The sequence below is a fragment of the Lepidochelys kempii genome, chromosome 13 (genome assembly GCF_965140265.1).
Source record: "Lepidochelys kempii isolate rLepKem1 chromosome 13, rLepKem1.hap2, whole genome shotgun sequence".
In the NCBI taxonomy this organism is placed as follows: Eukaryota; Metazoa; Chordata; order Testudines; family Cheloniidae; genus Lepidochelys; species Lepidochelys kempii.
Window position 1 is genome coordinate 33,385,122 of NC_133268.1, and position 18,061 is coordinate 33,403,182.

At 42.8% G+C, this 18,061-nt stretch overlaps 1 protein-coding gene across 1 annotated transcript in view; it reads right to left on the minus strand.

Moving 5' to 3' along the window:
• Positions 1-15,229, minus strand: part of LOC140897210 (cytosolic phospholipase A2 gamma-like) — a 31,546-nt gene extending 16,317 nt beyond the window's left edge. The window contains exons 1-4 of the mRNA XM_073309603.1: positions 15,093-15,229; positions 13,282-13,480; positions 11,717-11,834; positions 10,915-11,055 (exon numbers count right to left, since the gene is read on the minus strand). Coding sequence (XP_073165704.1) covers positions 10,915-11,055; positions 11,717-11,834; positions 13,282-13,480; positions 15,093-15,229 — 595 coding nt within the window. The remainder of the gene's footprint in view (positions 1-10,914; positions 11,056-11,716; positions 11,835-13,281; positions 13,481-15,092) is intronic.
• Between the last annotated feature and the right edge of the window lie 2,832 nt (positions 15,230-18,061).

An 18,061-nucleotide genomic window follows, 5' to 3' on the forward strand; every position in this document is an offset into this window, starting at 1 on the left:
GCTAAGGAGACACCCAAAGCCCCCTATGGATCAATGGACACCTCTTCTGGACACTTGGTGCATCTAAGGAAATGTCTTCCATTGGATACAGCAAACGGTTTGCAGGGTAGAAGTTAATAAATTGAACTTTGGGATTAGGGGGGCTGGTTATGAGGGCTGGGAAGGAAACCTGTATGTCATGACTTCACAGTAGACCTGGTTTCAAATTTCCTAACAGCACATTATTCATCAGAAATGGCCATATAGTCAAAATTTAAACTTTCCATGGAAACATTGATTTTCACAAACTGGAACATATCCATTTTGGAACATATTGCTTTTGATGACATTTCTTTTTGGTGAAAAGAGAATTGAAACAAAATGTTTTGATTTAGCCCCCAATATTTATTTTATACAAAATATAAAGTCACATTTTTAAAAAGTCTAAATCACAACAAACCATACCCACTTTATCAAAAGGGAGAGCTTTGATTGACCTGTAAAGATTCTTTTCCAAACATTTTGAAATTGTTTGGTTTCATTCTGATTAGAATTTGAAAAGTCAGAATTTTCTTTCTGCAGAAGATTCAACCAGCTGGACTTCACAGGGACACCTTTTAAATGCTTTCTGCTTGCAAACTTCCCACTGTGGGGAGATCAGAAAAACACTTGGGCTCTTTTCCTGGCTCCCCTCTGATTCCCTGTCTGGCCTTGGGGTAGTCATTTAGGGCCAGATTTTTAGAAGTATCTAGGCACCTAATGATATTTTCAGAAGTACCTAACTGCCTCAAAATCATTGATTTCAAAGGTAGATAATCACCTAGATGCTTTAGAAAATCTCATTTGGTGCCTAAATATCTTTAAAAAACTGGACTCTAGGCTGAGATTTACTACAAATACTAAGGGAGTTAGGTACCCATAGAAGTCAGTAGCATTTGGGCACCTAACTCTCTTGATCTTCTTTGAAAATCTCAGCCAAATGACTTAAGATGAAGACTTTCAAAGGCACCAATGGGAATTGGACACTTGGCCAGGATTTTTAAGGTATTGATTTGCCTAAATTTGAAAATAGGTGCCTAGTGTGATTTAAAATGTTTTTTAACTTGCATTAAAATTCATTCTTGTTGGCAGTATTGTTATATCCAGGATATGAGAGAGACAAGGTGGGTGAGGTAGTATCTGAAGGAGAGTAGGTCTCTTTCATTATAATTCATAACTTCTCAGGCCAGAAGTGTCATTGTGATAGTCTATTCTGACCTCCCGTATAACATAGGCCATAAAAGAACTTCTGGACACATCTGGGATTTGCTCCCCATGTAGCTAGTTATAGATATTTATAATAATATGACAAGATTCAATGGCTGGACATAGAAGCTAGACAAATTCACATTGGAAATAAGGAAAACATTTTTTTTTAACAGTGAGAGTAATTAACCACTGGAAAAACTTAGAAAGGGTCATGGTGGATTTTACATCTCTGGCAATTTTTAAATCAAGAGTGGATGTTTTTTTTTCTAAAAAGAACGGCTCTAGTAATTATTTGGGGGAAGGTCTTTGGTGTTTGTTTTACTGGAGGTTTGATTTAGTTGGGGATTGGTCCTGCTTTGAGGGTTGGACTAGATAACCTCCTGAAGTCCCTTCTAACCCTGATATTCTATGAGGTCGTACTACATGGTCTCAATGGTCCCTTTCTTGCCTTGTAATCTATTACTCTCTTGTGGATAGTTATTTCTGCCCTTTTTGGTTTAGCATATATCTCACTGGGAGTGGTTTAAGCTAATGTGAGAAAGCCATGCTTACACCTGAACAAGAGTGTCCACATGAGGGTTATTCTGGTATACCTATACCTGGATAACTGGTAAAATTCCCCATGTAGCGAAGGTCACATATGAGCTTTCAGGGTGATTTTGTTCTGAGCAAGCGTTTGTCAAACAGAGACTATCAGTGTTAACATTCATTGAGACCCATGAAAATCACATATGTCATTAATGGAAATGGCCTGATTCCCCTCTGGCTCAATCTATGCTTATAGGGCATGCCTGTGTTCTTCTCGGGAGTGAAAAAACACACACACGTGGCTATGCCAACTCCACTCCGCCCCCCAAAAACTCAGTATAGCTATGAAGATGGAAGAGTGCTTCTGTCAATATAGCTAATGTTGTTAGGGGAACTAGTGGTTATATACCACCAGAAAAACTCCTTCTGTCAGTGCAGTCATAGCCTCTCCCAGTGGTACAGATCAGAAATAGCTCTCTTCATGTCAATGGAGTCATGTCAAGATAAACCCAGGGCGAGTTTAAAAAAAAACAAAAAAACACGGCCCATGGTTCCAAGGAATTTAATAACCCACCTGCTTCACCTACTGCACAGCAATGTTCTCTTAGTTTTCGGAATATTTCCTTAAGAAAGTCTCAGCAATGGAAAACAGAACACAAGCATTATGAGTGAGATCTCACAGCTAAGGACACTAACCATATAATCTAGGAAATCACATTTGGGTCACGAAATTTAAAAATTAGTCATTGTTTTCTTTAAGGTTTAGGTGCTCTTCGATCTAGGCATCAGGGACCTGATTTTGATATGATTTGCACTGGTGTAACTCAGAAGGAGAGTGGGTAAGAAAACTGAATTTCTAACCTGTGGAATTTGTTTTCGTCTCAAATTGGTTCAAAAAAGTCAAAACATCAAAATATCTTGGAGAAATGAAATTGTAAAATATTTCAATTTAGAATTGCCAAAATGACCTTACTAAAATGTTTTCTTTCAACAGTGAATCATTATATGGGAAAAGAAAATGGTATAAATATATAATATAAAATATGTGATATTTTTAGCTACTTAGCTAAAAAATAAATAAAAGTTGAAACCAAATGAAAAGATAAAGTTGAATAAAACGATAAAGTCAAAACAAAATACTCCATTTTGGTTTTTGTAGCATTTTGAAAATTTTCCATCAAATATTATATCAGAATTGACACATTCCCACATTTTTTTTGATTGGCGGAAAACTGTTTAGACAAAATGTTTGATGTGGCTCTACTCAGAAGTAACTCCACTGACTTCACTGGCATTATTCCTGATTTATGGTAGTGTAAATGAAGACAATTTCTCACTGTGGGGTTAAACCAGTGTAAAACAAACCTGAAACTACAATCAAGGCTTAGAATTTATCATTATCTAGGTTTTATAATCTAGACATTGTCTGATAACTATTGTTTTCAAATCACCACCACAAATCTTGAGGCCAGTCTTTGAGTGTTTGCTTCCCTTTAAAATCATCAGTAACCAATCATCTAGTTTTGGATTTCCTCGACACCTCCATACAATGAGTCGGATGTCACTTACACTGGTATGAAGTGGAGGTAATTCCACCACTGACTAATCATTTGCTCCTGATTTATGCAGGTGTAAGTGAGGCCAGAATTTGCCCCAAAGGCTAAATCTTTGCAAAATGAGATTGAAGTTTGAAATCAGGATTTAATCTAAACTGAGAGTTTCAAAAATGCCTAAAGGAGTTGAATTTCATAATCTCATGGATTTGTAGAGTTTGAGACCAAGAGGCCACTAAATTTCACATAGATGTCACTGGCGGGGCCCAGTGACCTCAGTTAAACTAAGGCACTGTTCAGGAGACTGAACTGTTGGTGTGTCACAGGTAGAGAACAGGAAAGACTGAAGGGCACCTGAGGCAGAGGTCCTGGCAATGGCAGGGAATGACTAGGTGAGACATGCCCATATAATCTCAGCAAGAGACCTGCACCCCATGTTGCTGAGAAATGTTAAGAAAACCCCATGGTTCCTGCCAATGTAAGCTGGGGGAAAATTCTTTCCTGACCCCAAATCTGGTGATCAGTTGAACCCTGAACATAGAATCATAGAATCATAGGATCATAGAATATAAGGGTTGGAAGGGACCCCAGAAGGTCATCTAGTCCAACCCCCTGCTCAAAGCAGGACCAATTCCCAGTTAAATCATCCCAGCCAGGGCTTTGTCAAGCCTGACCTTAAAAACCTCTAAGGAAGGAGATTCTACCACCTCCCTAGGTAACGCATTCCAGTGTTTCACCACCCTCTTAGTGAAAAAGTTTTTCCTAATATCCAATCTAAACCTCCCCCACTGCAACTTGAGACCATTACTCCTCGTTCTGTCATCTGCTACCATTGAGAACAGTCTAGAGCCATCCTCTTTGGAACCCCCTTTCAGGTAGTTGAAAGCAGCTATCAAATCCCCCCTCATTCTTCTCTTCTGCAGGCTAAACAATCCCAGCTCCCTCAGCCTCTCCTCATAACTCATGTGTTCCAGTCCCCTAATCATTTTTGTTGCCCTTCGCTGGACTCTCTCCAATTTATCCACATCCTTCTTGAAGTGTGGGGCCCAAAACTGGACACAGTACTCCAGATGAGGCCTCACCAATGTCGAATAGAGGGGAACGATCACGTCCCTCGATCTGCTCGCTATGCCCCTACTTATACATCCCAAAATGCCATTGGCCTTCTTGGCAACAAGGGCACACTGCTGACTCATATCCAGCTTCTCGTCCACTGTCACCCCTAGGTCCTTTTCTGCAGAACTGCTGCCTAGCCATTCGGTCCCTAGTCTGTAGCTGTGCATTGGGTTCTTCCGTCCTAAGTGCAGGACCCTGCACTTATCCTTATTGAACCTCATCAGCTTCCTTTTGGCCCAATCTTCCAATTGGTCTAGGTCCTTCTGTATCCTATCCCTCCCCTCCAGCGTATCTACCACTCCTCCCAGTTTAGTATCATCCGCAAATTTGCTGAGAGTGCAATCCACACCATCCTCCAGATCATTTATGAAGATATTGAATAAAACCGGCCCCAGGACCGACCCCTGGGGCACTCCACTTGATACCGGCTGCCAACTAGACATGGAGCCATTGATCACTACCCATTGAGCCCGACAATTTAGCCAGCTTTCTACCCACCTTATGGTGCATTCATCCAGCCCATACTTCCTTAACTTGCTGACAAGAATACTATGGGAGACCGTGTCAAAAGCTTTGCTAAAGTCAAGAAACAATACATCCACTGCTTTCCCTTCATCCACAGAACCAGTAATCTCATCATAAAAGGCGATTAGATTAGTCAGGCATGACCTTCCCTTCGTGAATCCATGCTGGCTGTTCCTGATCACTTTCCTCTCATGCAAGTGCTTCAGGATTGATTCTTTGAGGACCTGCTCCATGATTTTTCCAGGGACTGAGGTGAGGCTGACTGGCCTGTAGTTCCCAGGATCTTCCTTCTTCCCTTTTTTAAAGATTGGCACTACATTAGCCTTTTTCCAGTCATCCGGGACTTCCCCGGTTCGCCACGAGTTTTCAAAGATAATGGCCAGTGGCTCTGCAATCACAGCCGCCAATTCCTTCAGCACTCTCGGATGCAACTCGTCCGGCCCCATGGACTTGTGCACGTCCAGCTTTTCTAAATAGTCCCTAACCGCCTCTATCTCCACAGAGGGCTGGCCATCTCTTCCCCATTTTGTGATGCCCAGCGCAGCAGTCTGGGAGCTGACCTTGTTAGTGAAAACAGAGGCAAAAAAAGCATTGAGTACATTAGCTTTTTCCACATCCTCTGTCACTAGGTTGCCTCCCTCATTCAGTAAGGGGCCCACACATTCCTTGGCTTTCTTCTTGTTGCCAACATACCTGAAGAAACCCTTCTTGTTACTCTTGACATCTCTGGCTAGCTGCAGCTCCAGGTGCGATTTGGCCCTCCTGATAACATTCCTACATGCCCGAGCAATATTTTTATACTCTTCCCTGGTCATATGTCCAACCTTCCACTTCTTGTAAGCTTCTTTTTTATGTTTAAGATCCGCTAGGATTTCACCATTAAGCCAAGTTGGTCGCCTGCCATATTTACTATTCTTTCGACTCATCGGGATGGTTTGTCCCTGTAACCTCAACAGGGATTCCTTGAAATACAGCCAGCTCTCCTGGACTCCTTTCCCCTTCAAGTTAGTCCCCCAGGGGATCCTGGCCATCCGTTCCCTGAGGGAGTCGAAGTCTGCTTTCCTGAAGTCCAGGGTCCGTATCCTGCTGCTTACCTTTCTTCCCTGCGTCAGGATCCTGAACTCAACCAACTCATGGTCACTGCCTCCCAGATTCCCATCCACTTTTGCTTCCCCCACTAATTCTACCCGGTTTGTGAGCAGCAGGTCAAGAAAAGCACCCCCCCTAGTTGGCTCCTCTAGCACTTGCGCCAGGAAATTGTCCCCTACGCTTTCCAAAAACTTCCTGGATTGTCTATGCACCGCTGTATTGCTCTCCCAGCAGATATCAGGAAAATTAAAGTCACCCATGAGAATCAGGGCATGCGATCTAGTAGCTTCCGTGAGCTGCCGGAAGAAAGCCTCATCCACCTCATCCCCCTGGTCCGGTGGTCTATAGCAGACTCCCACCACTACATCACTCTTGTTGCACACACTTCTAAACTTAATCCAGAGACACTCAGGTTTTTCTGCAGTTTCGTACCGGAGCTCTGAGCAGTCATACTGCTCCCTTACATACAGTGCTACTCCCCCACCTTTTCTGCCCTGCCTGTCCTTCCTGAACAGTTTATAACCATCCATGACAGTACTCCAGTCATATGAGTTATCCCACCAAGTCTCTGTTATTCCGATCACGTCATAGTTCCTTGACATCACCAGGACCTCCAGTTCTCCCTGCTTGTTTCCAAGGCTTTGTGCATTTGTATAAAGCCTTGACTCACCAACCAGTCATCTGGAAAGAGGATTCTCAGTACCACATCAGAACACTGGCCTACCCCAGCTGTATCCCATCTCTAGCGGTGGGAAAATAAAATAAAGTAAAATAAAATAAAATAAATAAAAACAGATTACAATTGTACATCAGGGAAGAAATTCCTTCCTGATTGCTGCCAGTGACTGGCTGAAGCTCTGAAGCATGAGATTAGATTATGCCCAACTCTTATTAACATTAATGGAAATTAGCATCCAAATCCCCTCATCAGTTAAGAAAATCTCAGCCCTAGATATAATAATCTGGAAATTATCTGGAATGCTGGAGATTATGAAAGGCACAAAATGAGAGTTTGGTGCTTGGTCTCCCTCATCCTTGAAAATCCAACCCATCCACAAATGGCAGACACCCTCGGGCTACTTTAGGATACTGTTAAAACAGTGACTGTTTGACACATGACAGTGTCACTGTGATAAACAGTAGGGCATTGGAATCATTGCTACAGAATGGTGCCGTAACTCCTCCATTGGGGATCTGTTCCGATTCCACTGACGACTCGACCCTACCTTCAACACACAGAAATGTCAGTACCTATTAAATATTCCTTGTTTGCATCCATGCTTCCAAGGGCACTTCCCCATAAACCTGAAAACAAGAAGGAAAAGACCTTATTTACCACAGTGGAGCTAAGGCAGCATCAAGGACTTTCCCTTTAATATGACGTAAGGAGTTGCCTGGGCAGGAGCCCCATTAGCAGAAAAGTCAAGGGGGCACTGGCAGGCCAATCTCTCATGGGTTATGTGCTTTTGCAACTTGGTTCACACATTGATTCATAACTGAAAAAGTTTATTGTAAGTAGAGGTGGTCAAAAAATATTCCAATGTAATATTCTTTGCATCAGCAAATACCTCTTTTGTCAAAATTTGAACTTTCCATGGAAATTTGTTGATTTTTGACAACATTTCATTTTAAAAATAAATGTGAAATGAATCAGGTTGACCTTATAGGAGCAGAACGTTTCAATTTTTCATTTTGAAATGACCTTTCATTTCCAAATTGATTGGACTGTATAATACAGTGTAAATGAAACTATAACAGACAACATTTGAAGAGTAGAAATAGGAAGGCAACATTTCGATTTTATCAAAATGGAAATCATTTTGTGGGAAAGGTTTAAATTATGTGTTTTATTTTTGATTTGGGATACAAACTAATGTCCAAATTTCCTGCGGAATGGCAATACCAAATTTCAATCAATCCTAATAATGAGTATTGGTATTTGTAATATCATAATGCCTAGGTGACCTAGCCATGAAGAAGGACCCCATTGTGCTAAGTGCTGGACAGACACGAGACAGAAAGACAGTCCCTGCCCAGAGCATTTGATAACTTTTGGAACATTCCTGCCCAGTAGTGAGTTGAGAGCTAGGTGAGGGCAGGGCAGCCTCAGGAGGCAGTGGTTGTCTTCTCAGTGGGTGTGTTAAATTTATTTGTTATGTTTGCAATCCTGCTGGGTTTACTGTTATTCCAGGATCATAGAACTGTAGGGCTGGAAGGAACCTTGAGCTGTCATCTAGTCCATCCTCCCTCACTAAGGCATGACCAAGTAAAGCTAGACCATCCCTGACAGATGTTTGTCCAACTTCTTTAAAACCTTCAGTGCTGAGGGCTCCACAAACTCCCTTGGAAGCCTGTTCCAGAGCTTAACTACCCTTAGAGTTACAATGTTTGTTTGTTTGTTTGTTTTCTAAGGATAATTAATCACTGGATTTGTCTTACATTAGGAGATGCATATTGAAGTAATGTCAAAGCTACCCAGAGCCTAGGATGGGCTGTGTTTGATTGGTATAGTACAAATTTGAATTAATTAATTAATGAAGCTGCAATTTTCGAAGGGAATAAGGGAGTTAGACCCCCAGGATGGGATTTTCAAAAGTACCTAACTGATTTAGGAGCACAAATCACCCATTGACTTCAAATGATCCTTATGATCCTAAAGCACTTACACCCTTTCAGCAAATCACAGCTCCAAAACCCATGGAATTCTCCTGGGAATTGGGTACATAATTACCCTTTGTAAATATCTCCCCCCCTCCGCCCCCCGCCACACACACACATACACTTACCTAACCCTTTTAGACCCTTTGGAAATTGCCAATCCAAATAAATAAATATAAAATATAAAAGGCCAAGACATGCAAATACCGGATATTAACTAATAGGAAGGTGAAAGTTCCTCTCTAGGATTTTCAAAGGACACTGTAGGAGTTAGGTGCCCAAACCCTACTGGAATTCAATGCAAAAATGGACTTCCTAACTTCCCTAGGCGCCTCAGAAAATCACAGCACTAGTGACAGAGCAGTAGCATAGACATAGGAAACCTGACTTCTATTCCTTTACCTCCCATTCCCAACCTTTATGAACTTAGAGAAGCCATTTTCCAATGACTCAGTCTCCTTCTTTGTAAAATGGGTATGTTGATGCTCACCAAACTTTTGAAAACCGTGTTTAGATCGGTGGATAGGATCGCTATCTATACAAAAGCTAACCATGTTTCAGGAGGAGGCAATTGGGTTGAAGAAAGGATGAGATGGAGGCTAAGGGTGAGCAAAGGGGGTTACATGTCAGTGAATGTCATGAGTGAGGTGGAAATCGGGGTGAGGGTACAGAAGGAAGATTGAGTTGTGGGAGGGAAGAAAAGCTGGGTAGATACAAGCAGCTGGGAAGAGAGCTCTGAGACTGGGATGAGACCTACAGGGTTGAGTGACTGGAAACATTCCAAGCTGGTCTATAATATGATGCATTAGAACAACATGGTGGACCTGCAATATCTATCTATCTATCTATCTCCATACACCCCCTCTATCTATCTATCAGCAAGGAATAAATGGGCTCTCCCCTGGCAGCTAGTGATAAGATGGGGGGAAAAGGCTCCAGGACCAGACTGTATTTGCATGAACACACCTAATCTGCAGAGGCATCCTGCCCAAGTGACCAGTTTTGTCTGGCATTGGGTTACAAATCACTTCAGTATTGAATGCAGGGATCATGAAATGTTGTTATCCTTATTATATGAGTAAAGGGCAGCAGAACTGTGCTTACCCTGCCCTTATTGGGGTGGGGGGTCAAGCCCAAATGAACTGAACTGTACTTGCTAAGCAGGGGGTTCTGATGCCAGATCCCAGTGGGGAGAGAGTGGGGGAGGGGAACAAGTGGTTCTGCCGAGAGGATGGGCTCTGTCTAAGAGTCATAAGCACCATTTGACCTGCTCCTATCCCCTGTTTAAATGTAGAGCTAATTAGGCTCAGTTGAGAGCTTATTGTTTTGGCAAGTGACCACTAGAGCTAAATCACGGATAATCAGGCCTAAGTGCTCAGCCTTAGAGTTGATGCGGGACAGTGTTCGGGGGAAGAGATGGCCCAGTCTGCACTAGCAGGGGGCTTCCCCCACTAGCGGCTGAAGTCACTGAGAGCTGGGTGGAACCCCAAGAGACTGACTCGCAGAGGCCACAGTGGGGAGGCAGGGGACAGCAGGAGGCGAGGACACAGGGCCATTGGTGACAGAGCAGACAACAGCGCGGTGCAATGAACTGTGGCATGACGAATGACAGCAGCGACACAGAGTGAACCGCAGCAACTGTGAGCCAGTTGCAGTGATAGCAGCAGGTGAGTCATTGCTCCACATTCCCCACCCCGGACCCTCCCCGGCTGGGATGTGAGTTCACCTGAACAGACCTCTGAACTCTGGGTCTCCATTGACCAAGGACAGCAGCTGTGAGTGGCGTGCAGTGGAAGGAGAGGGCAGTGGTGTGTTAAAGGGACATCTGTTTGATGGACTTTCACATGGCAAGGTGAGAAACGGAGGCCCAGGACACTGCCCAACATACTCTGGAGCGGGAGTTTTGCTCGTGGTCGGATGTGTTCGAATCACAGTGGTGGTGTTTTCCCAAATTAATGCTGGGCTCCTTGCCCCTTTTACTAAAAGTTTTCTCTGCTAGACACAGGCTCAGTGCCGGCGGGAGGGAAAGTTTTGCCTCTTAGAAGCACCCAGCAGTGGTGTGTAATTTGCCCAGATTGCTGGGTGGGGCTGGTTTCTGTGTTATATTGTTAAGAGGGACCCCTGGATATTGAAGCCAGCCCTTGCTGCTGCTGACTCCACCTGGCAGAAGGGTTACATATCTATGGATCAGCTAAGAATAAGGGGCTTCAATGCTTACCTTGCAGGTAGCAGATATTTTTCTCTTCCCTCTTTTCTGTCAGCTTTCCACCTTCGAATTTGCTTCCCAAGTATTTTGTGTCCACAAATGCCTCCAGACCAGGAAAGCCAGCTTCATGGGGGGTGAATTCGAACCAGGTCCCTGTGAAATATAGATAGTTTCTTGTTATCCCTTTCTTGGCTGATGGCAATAATTTCTCAATTCCCATCCTCTCAATTTGTTTGCTCCACCAGTGAATCCCACCTAATTTTTCAGTCTGTTCCTTCCCCCATGGTCATTTTCATGCCATTTTCTATGGTGACCTCCTTCATCTGGTGTTTCCCTCCTAAGCCAGCATCTGCTGTCCTTGGATACCCCAGAATTCCTCTTGTGGTGATCACAACCCCTATCCACCCACCCTCCACCCATGCATCCCTAACTCAAACCCAAAGGTATAAAGAAAAAATGAGTCAAATTTAAAAGTGATACATTTAACTGTAGAGCTAATTAAAAAGGAAAACCATTTCACAACATTTTCTGACGTTTTCCAAGTTATTTTCATTTTCAAAACTGATCCTTTTTACAATTCATTGAGAAATCTATCACAAACTTATATGATAGACATTTGTATTGAAAACGTTTTCAAAGTCACTACTGAAACAATTATGGGATTTTTTCATTTATTGACAAACCTGGGTTTTTTTGAAAAATGAAGAACATCAATAACTATTTTGGTAAAGTCATTGATAAAAAAATTGATTGAAAATGAGAGAGAAAGAGAGAGATTTGACAGGTTTATGCAAAACAATTTTTTTTCTTTTACCTGGACTGTTTTCACGTGCTTTATGAAATTGGTTTGCTTCTATTGCTGCATAGATGGGGTAAGGATTTTTCCCATTTCTGGAGGCATCGTCATGTTCAGATAACTTGGTTTTATCATACTGGAAAGGTAAGAATTGATTAGTGCAGAAAGACACAAGTTTGGTCATGTTCCCAGCAATTCGTCCCTGACTAATTAGTTCAGGCTAGGAATTACAAAGACCCTTTTTGTTGAGACTATCATCATCTTTGTCATTGTTCCCTCATTCTAGTGTGCACTGTATGGACAAACAAAGTATTTACTGTCCATGGTGGAGACTTTCAAATGGGACTAAGGGAATTAGGCCCAGATTTTCAAAAATATTTAGGCACTTAAAGATGCAGATTGGCACATAAAGGACTTTTCAAAAGCACCTAAGCAAGGTAAGAGCCTTAGGATATAGCTATCCTGGAGAAGAAAGGTCAGATTACCAGCTCAAGGAGACGGTAAGAATATCGGTGTAGCTGCAGCAGCAGAAACAGAGGGAGGGGCTAACCCCACTGGGTTCGTACCTAGGGTCTCCATCAGAATTTATGTGGGTGTGTCTCCTCCAGCTGGGAATTACACTTCCAGCTCCAGTGGAGACAGAGCCTGAGATCCATCAAAATGAATAGCAATTAGGGAGGAGTAAAGCCAGGCAAAAAAAAATTTATGAAAAAAATTCATTTTCAGAGCATTGAAATGATTTGTGAATTCACGTCAAATGTAGTGAATTCTTTCATCTGAGAATAAATTGTGAAAAAGTTTAAATTATTTATTTCAGCTACATTGAAGTGAAACATTTCAACTTTTTTGTTTTGAAATGGTATTTCCTCTGAAAATTTAGCTAAATTAAAAAAAAAGTTAAAAAGCAAACCCAAGAACTTCAAAAATGACCTGAAACCTACCAAAAATAGTTTTGGATTGAATAATCTTTTAGAAAAACATCTAATAATTATTTTAAGATGGTCAGCAATGAAGAATCTACTGCAACCCTTGGTAAGTTGTTCCAATAGTTAATTACTTTCACTGTCAAAAATGTACACCTTCTTTCCAGTCTGAATGTCTCTAACTTCAACTTCCAGCCATTGGATCGGGTTAGACCTTTTCTCTAATAGATTGAAGAACCCATTATTAAAAATTAAAGACTGTGATTGAGACTTTGATGCCTTCAATTTTGGGATCAGATGCTCGGTTGAGATTTTCAAAACAACCTAAGGGATTTGGAGGCCACATTCCCACTAGTTTTAATGGAAAAGGGGTATCAAAATCCCTTAAACAGCTTTGAAGGCTTCACTTTAGAAATGTTCAGATACCACAGTGATCTTTGAGAGCTCATGGTAAGATAGGCTGAGATTTATAAAGTTGCCAAAGGGTTTAGATAGCTTTAAAATATTAGCAGGAGTCAATATCCTTCCACTCTTTTGCTCCTGAATCCCAAGTACTGCGGAGACAGAGAGAGAGAGAGAGAGAGAGAGAGAGAGAGGAATATATTAAGTAAATCCAGTGATTTTTCAGTGGAACCACTCTGGATTTACACAGCAACCCACCTGCTTCAATGTTTCACAGACAAAGAAAGAGGCCCAGACATCAGTCAGAGAGAAGAGTTCATCTTCAGCCGCGTGTGTTGCAATAGTAAACTCCTCTTGAATACCAGCTGAAGGTTTGGAAAGTATATCACACAGGCATTTTTCCAAGTCCTGCACTTTCTCTGTCCAGTCCTTCTTTTGGTAGAGGAAAGACATGCACCTTTTCATGAACCAGAAAAGATATGGCTGAGACTGAGGGAATAGGATGGGAAATTCCCCCTCCCCCTTTTAATCTTCATACCTTTTATTTTTCATGCAGGGGATTCTAATCATCCTGACATTGTAACAAATCTGTGACTTAACAAGGACTTCATCCATGACTGTCTGTCACCATGGCCACTGGGAAATTTATGGCAATAACAGGGATAGAACTAAGATCTCCTGCAAAAAGCCAAGGCCCCTGCTGCTCTGAGCTATGGAGAAACTCCATTAGTTGCTTCTCTAGGACCTATGATGCATGCTAACAATTCTGACTCTTCCCAACAGAGGGCAGTGGTGAGCACACTAATCCGGCTATTATAAGTATGACCAGCCCCCAGGGCCCTTCTTGAGCCAATGGGGAAACTACATTGGCAATACAGGGTGTATGACATGGGGAGAAGCAATTAAGATTTCACCCAGTAGAGGGAAATGGTAGCACACACATACACTGCCAATTTCCCTAGGCCACCCACGCTCACCCATCTCATTTTCTGCCCCCCTCACTCACCCCGATGGGGTGACTCTCAGAATGAGGTGCTATGCACAGGCACAGAGACTGATTCTGGGCCTGGGTGATCAGCTAGAAGCGTCCAAAGATTTTCCTTTCCCATCTCTTTCTCCATGGACAACTTCACTCTTCTTCCTTCTTCCCAAGCCCCAATACTGGAGACCCGTTTGACTCTTCCCTCTGTGTATTCACCACCTCTTGGTAAACCCCAATGAACCGCAAACACTTAACAACCCCCACAGATTGCCCTTTTCTCACTGTTCCCACTGCTGGAAGCCTGTCCTCTGTCACCTTGGTTGCTGTAAACATCACTTCTCTTGTCTCCACTGAGCCTCACTTCTCTAGCTCTTGAGTCTGCCCAGAATGTCCCTTCTAACCATATCATCCAGTACCTTGGGTCCCCAGCATCAGATCTCCATGCCTGGCCAGGAGGCAGATGTCCAGTGAGCAGGCACTGGGTTAAGGCTCAAGACACCTATATTCTAGCCCCAGTTCTACCACTGACCTGCTGGGTGACCTTGCATGTGTCACTTCACCTCTGTTTCATTTTGCACCCATTTTCTGTCATGTCTACTGAAAGGTGGGATTTCCAAAAGTGACTTAGGAGCACAAATCTCATTGCAAGTCAAGGGGTGAGTCATTTAGGGTGTCTCTGCACTGCACTCAGAGGTGTGACAGCAGCATGTGTAGACAGACCTGCGCTAGCTTTGATCAAGCTAGCTCGAGTGTCAATTGCAGTGAAGATGCAGCAGCATGGATGTCAACTGCGGGTGAGCTGCATGAGAATGAACTCAGGGTCGAAAACAGGCTGGTACAGCCCATGTTGTAGCACCAGATCTTCACAGCTATTGGTTCCCAAGCTAGCAAGATTAAAGCTAGCTCAGGTATGTCTATGCCTGTTACATCATGCCCCCTGATTGCAGTTTAGGCATACGCCTAGGTGCTTCTGAAAATCTCACTCATAATGCCTTGAAAATGTACAGAGCTAATTAATAATAAAAATGCCCAGTGACCAGTTTTGTGCAGGAAAACTGGTACATTCTCACTTCTGACATGCACCTACCAAGTGGAACCCGATACCCCACACAGGTACATGACAGCATCCAACAGGCCCTGCTTCTTCAGCTCCACCAAGGTTCCCTCAAGGGCTATCATGGCCCGCAGACCTCCGCCCGATCCTAGGACAGCGATATTGGGCATGTTATCCTGGAGGAGGGAAGAGAGGGAATGACAAATGAACTAGGAATGCTCAGTGGTCTCTGCTATGCAGCTCTTGGTACTGGTCCATTCAAGAAATTCACAGAGAAAGCCTCAAGTTCCAAGACTTGTTTGCCTGATGTTAGGAAGCATTCCTTATCAGGTGCCCAATGACCTGTGTCCCATCCTGAGTCAAGAGCAAATGCATCTTATCGTGCATTTTCAGCCATAATCACACAGGGATAGTCCAGTATCCCTTAGGGCTCTTTGAACCTCTGGGCCTTTGTGCTTAAAATCCTATGTACCAACATACAGACGAGGACCAGAATTTTCAAAGGGATGCAGTTAAGGGCCTAGAGGGCATTCCAAAAGCTCCTAAGCAATTTAGGTGCCTAACTCCCTTTGATTTCCATTGGACTTGAAATATGGCTCAAACTTACTAGTGCTCTTTACTGTGTTCCATTTTCATGCCCCTTACTCTTCATGATTCACGGGAGTGAGTTTGTTTGAACAAATGTGTGTAATGTAGAAGGACTAGTCTTTGTGTCCAAAAAATAACGTATGAAATACAGCTGCTTAAGAAATTATTTTTATTCCTAGACAAATTTGCTTTCTTTTTTTGAGGGACCAAATTGTTCATCAAAAATTTAAGGGGTGGAGTCTGTCCAAAACATGAAAACCCACAAAATGATCCCCCCCATCACCTGTCTCCTCCCCAATACATTTTTAGGTTCTCTTTATTTCAAAAACATTTGAATTTTTTTTGTCAAAAATGGACATTTCTGTTTTCACAAAATAGCAATTTTTCATTCAAAATGCGTTGAATGTAAAAAGACAGCCCAGTGTAGTACTAATGCAATAACAAGATTAGTGACAAGTGAGTCACCAATGGAGACTGAACCTTGAGCACCAAAAAACCCAGGTCACTCTCCCTAGTGCTGAAGGAAGAATATTGTGAGGAGGAAGCAGTGGAGGACTCTTAGGCTGACATTTGCAAAGCCCTCAGAGGGGAGATGTGCTCAAATATGTCAGGTCCACAGGAGCTCGAATCCCTCCAAGGACCATCACTTTTCAATGATGAGTAACGATCCTGGGATGTTCCTCACGTTTCTCCACCATGGCATTTAACAGAGTAACCACAGGGGGTGGGAAGCAGTGGTTGGCTTTTACCCTCTGTGTGGTTCAATCATCAGAGGGGGCTGTGATACATGTAGAAGTATGTTATATAGTCACTATTCATTATTGCCATTAGTAATAAGTCAGACAAGTTATCAATAGCTCACCCAAATCTCTGTCCCTCTAAGGCTATCCATGCTCTACAGTGACAGCTCTAATGTCCCCTTCCCATCTGTTCTCTGCTTCAGGCTCAGTCTGGCTTCAAAACCACAGTGTTGTATACACACACACTGCAAAGGGTCTTTAGTAAGCACTGATTGAATTCACATGAGCATGGAGCCATCTAGAGGTTAGCCCCAGAAAGCCCGTTACTGAATTCTAAGCCCGTTACTGCATTACTCCTTTCGCTGAAGGGGTAGGAGCTTCTGCTTTTAGCATTGAAGGCCCCCAAATTTGTGCCCTGCCAAAGGACATAAGGTCTGTATGTCTGTGTCCATGGGTTGCCCCCTGGTGCTTTGGGAATGTTGCGTTGCAAGGGGAACATCTCCATGGAGCTGGATTTTGGAGGTATTTCCTCCCACTGTATGAGGCATCTCAGTCACCATCCACATGGCTAACATGCTAGATTGTTCTCCTTAGCGCTCTGGGGCATGATTGCCACCCCCAGACACACACCTCATCACAGGCAATGCAGAGACTCTCAAGGCACTTCAGGACTTTTGCCTTTCTGTTACTAGTAGCTTCTTTCTCACCATCCGAGAGCTCCTGTCCATCACCCTGCCAAAAATAAAAGGCCAATAAAATATCTCATCTCTTTAAAGGCTGTGAGGGAGTAGATGTGGGGTATGGGTGCAGCTACCACAAGTACCTCAGAGATTCACTCTTTATATTTGTATCATGGCTGTACCTAGAAACCTCAGCCAAGTTTGGGGAGGCAGCTGGGCGAATGACTGATATTTCAGTTCACTGGAAGTTATGAGAAATTGGGTGGGGGGAGAATCAGTTTGGATTGAATCCAAAAATTGCAAAAAAGCTTTGTCAAATTGAAAGAAATCTACTCTGGGTCAAACAAGACAAGTTTCTGCATGAGAAATTGTCAAGGTTCCTCCCCCACTCTGAACTCTAGGGTACAGATGTGGGGACCTGCATGAAAACCTCCTAAGCTTACTTTTACCAGCTTAGGTTAAAACTTCCCCAAGGTTCAAATTAATTTTATCCTTTGTCCTTGGAATATCCACTGCCACCACCAAACTCTAACTGGGTTTACTAGGAAACGTAGTTTGGACACGTCTTTCCCCCCAAAATCCTCCCAACCCTTGCACCCCACTTCCTGGGAAAGGTTTGGTAAAAGTCCTCACCAATTTGCATAGGTGACCACAGACCCAAACCCTTGGATCTGAGAACAATGAAAAAGCATTCAGTTTTCTTACAAGAAGACTTTTAATAGAAATAGAAGTAAATAGAAGTAAAGGAATCACCTCTGTAAAATCAGGATGGTAGATACCTTACAGGGTAATTAGATTCAAAACATAGAGAATCCCTCTAGGCAAAACCTTAAGTTACAAAAAAGATACACAGACAGAAATAGTCATTCTATTCAGCACAGTTCCTTTCTCAGCCATTTAAAGAAATCATAATCTAACACACACCTAGCTAGATTACTTACTAAAAGTTCTAAGACTCCATTCCTTTTCAATCCCCAGCAAAAGCAGTATACCG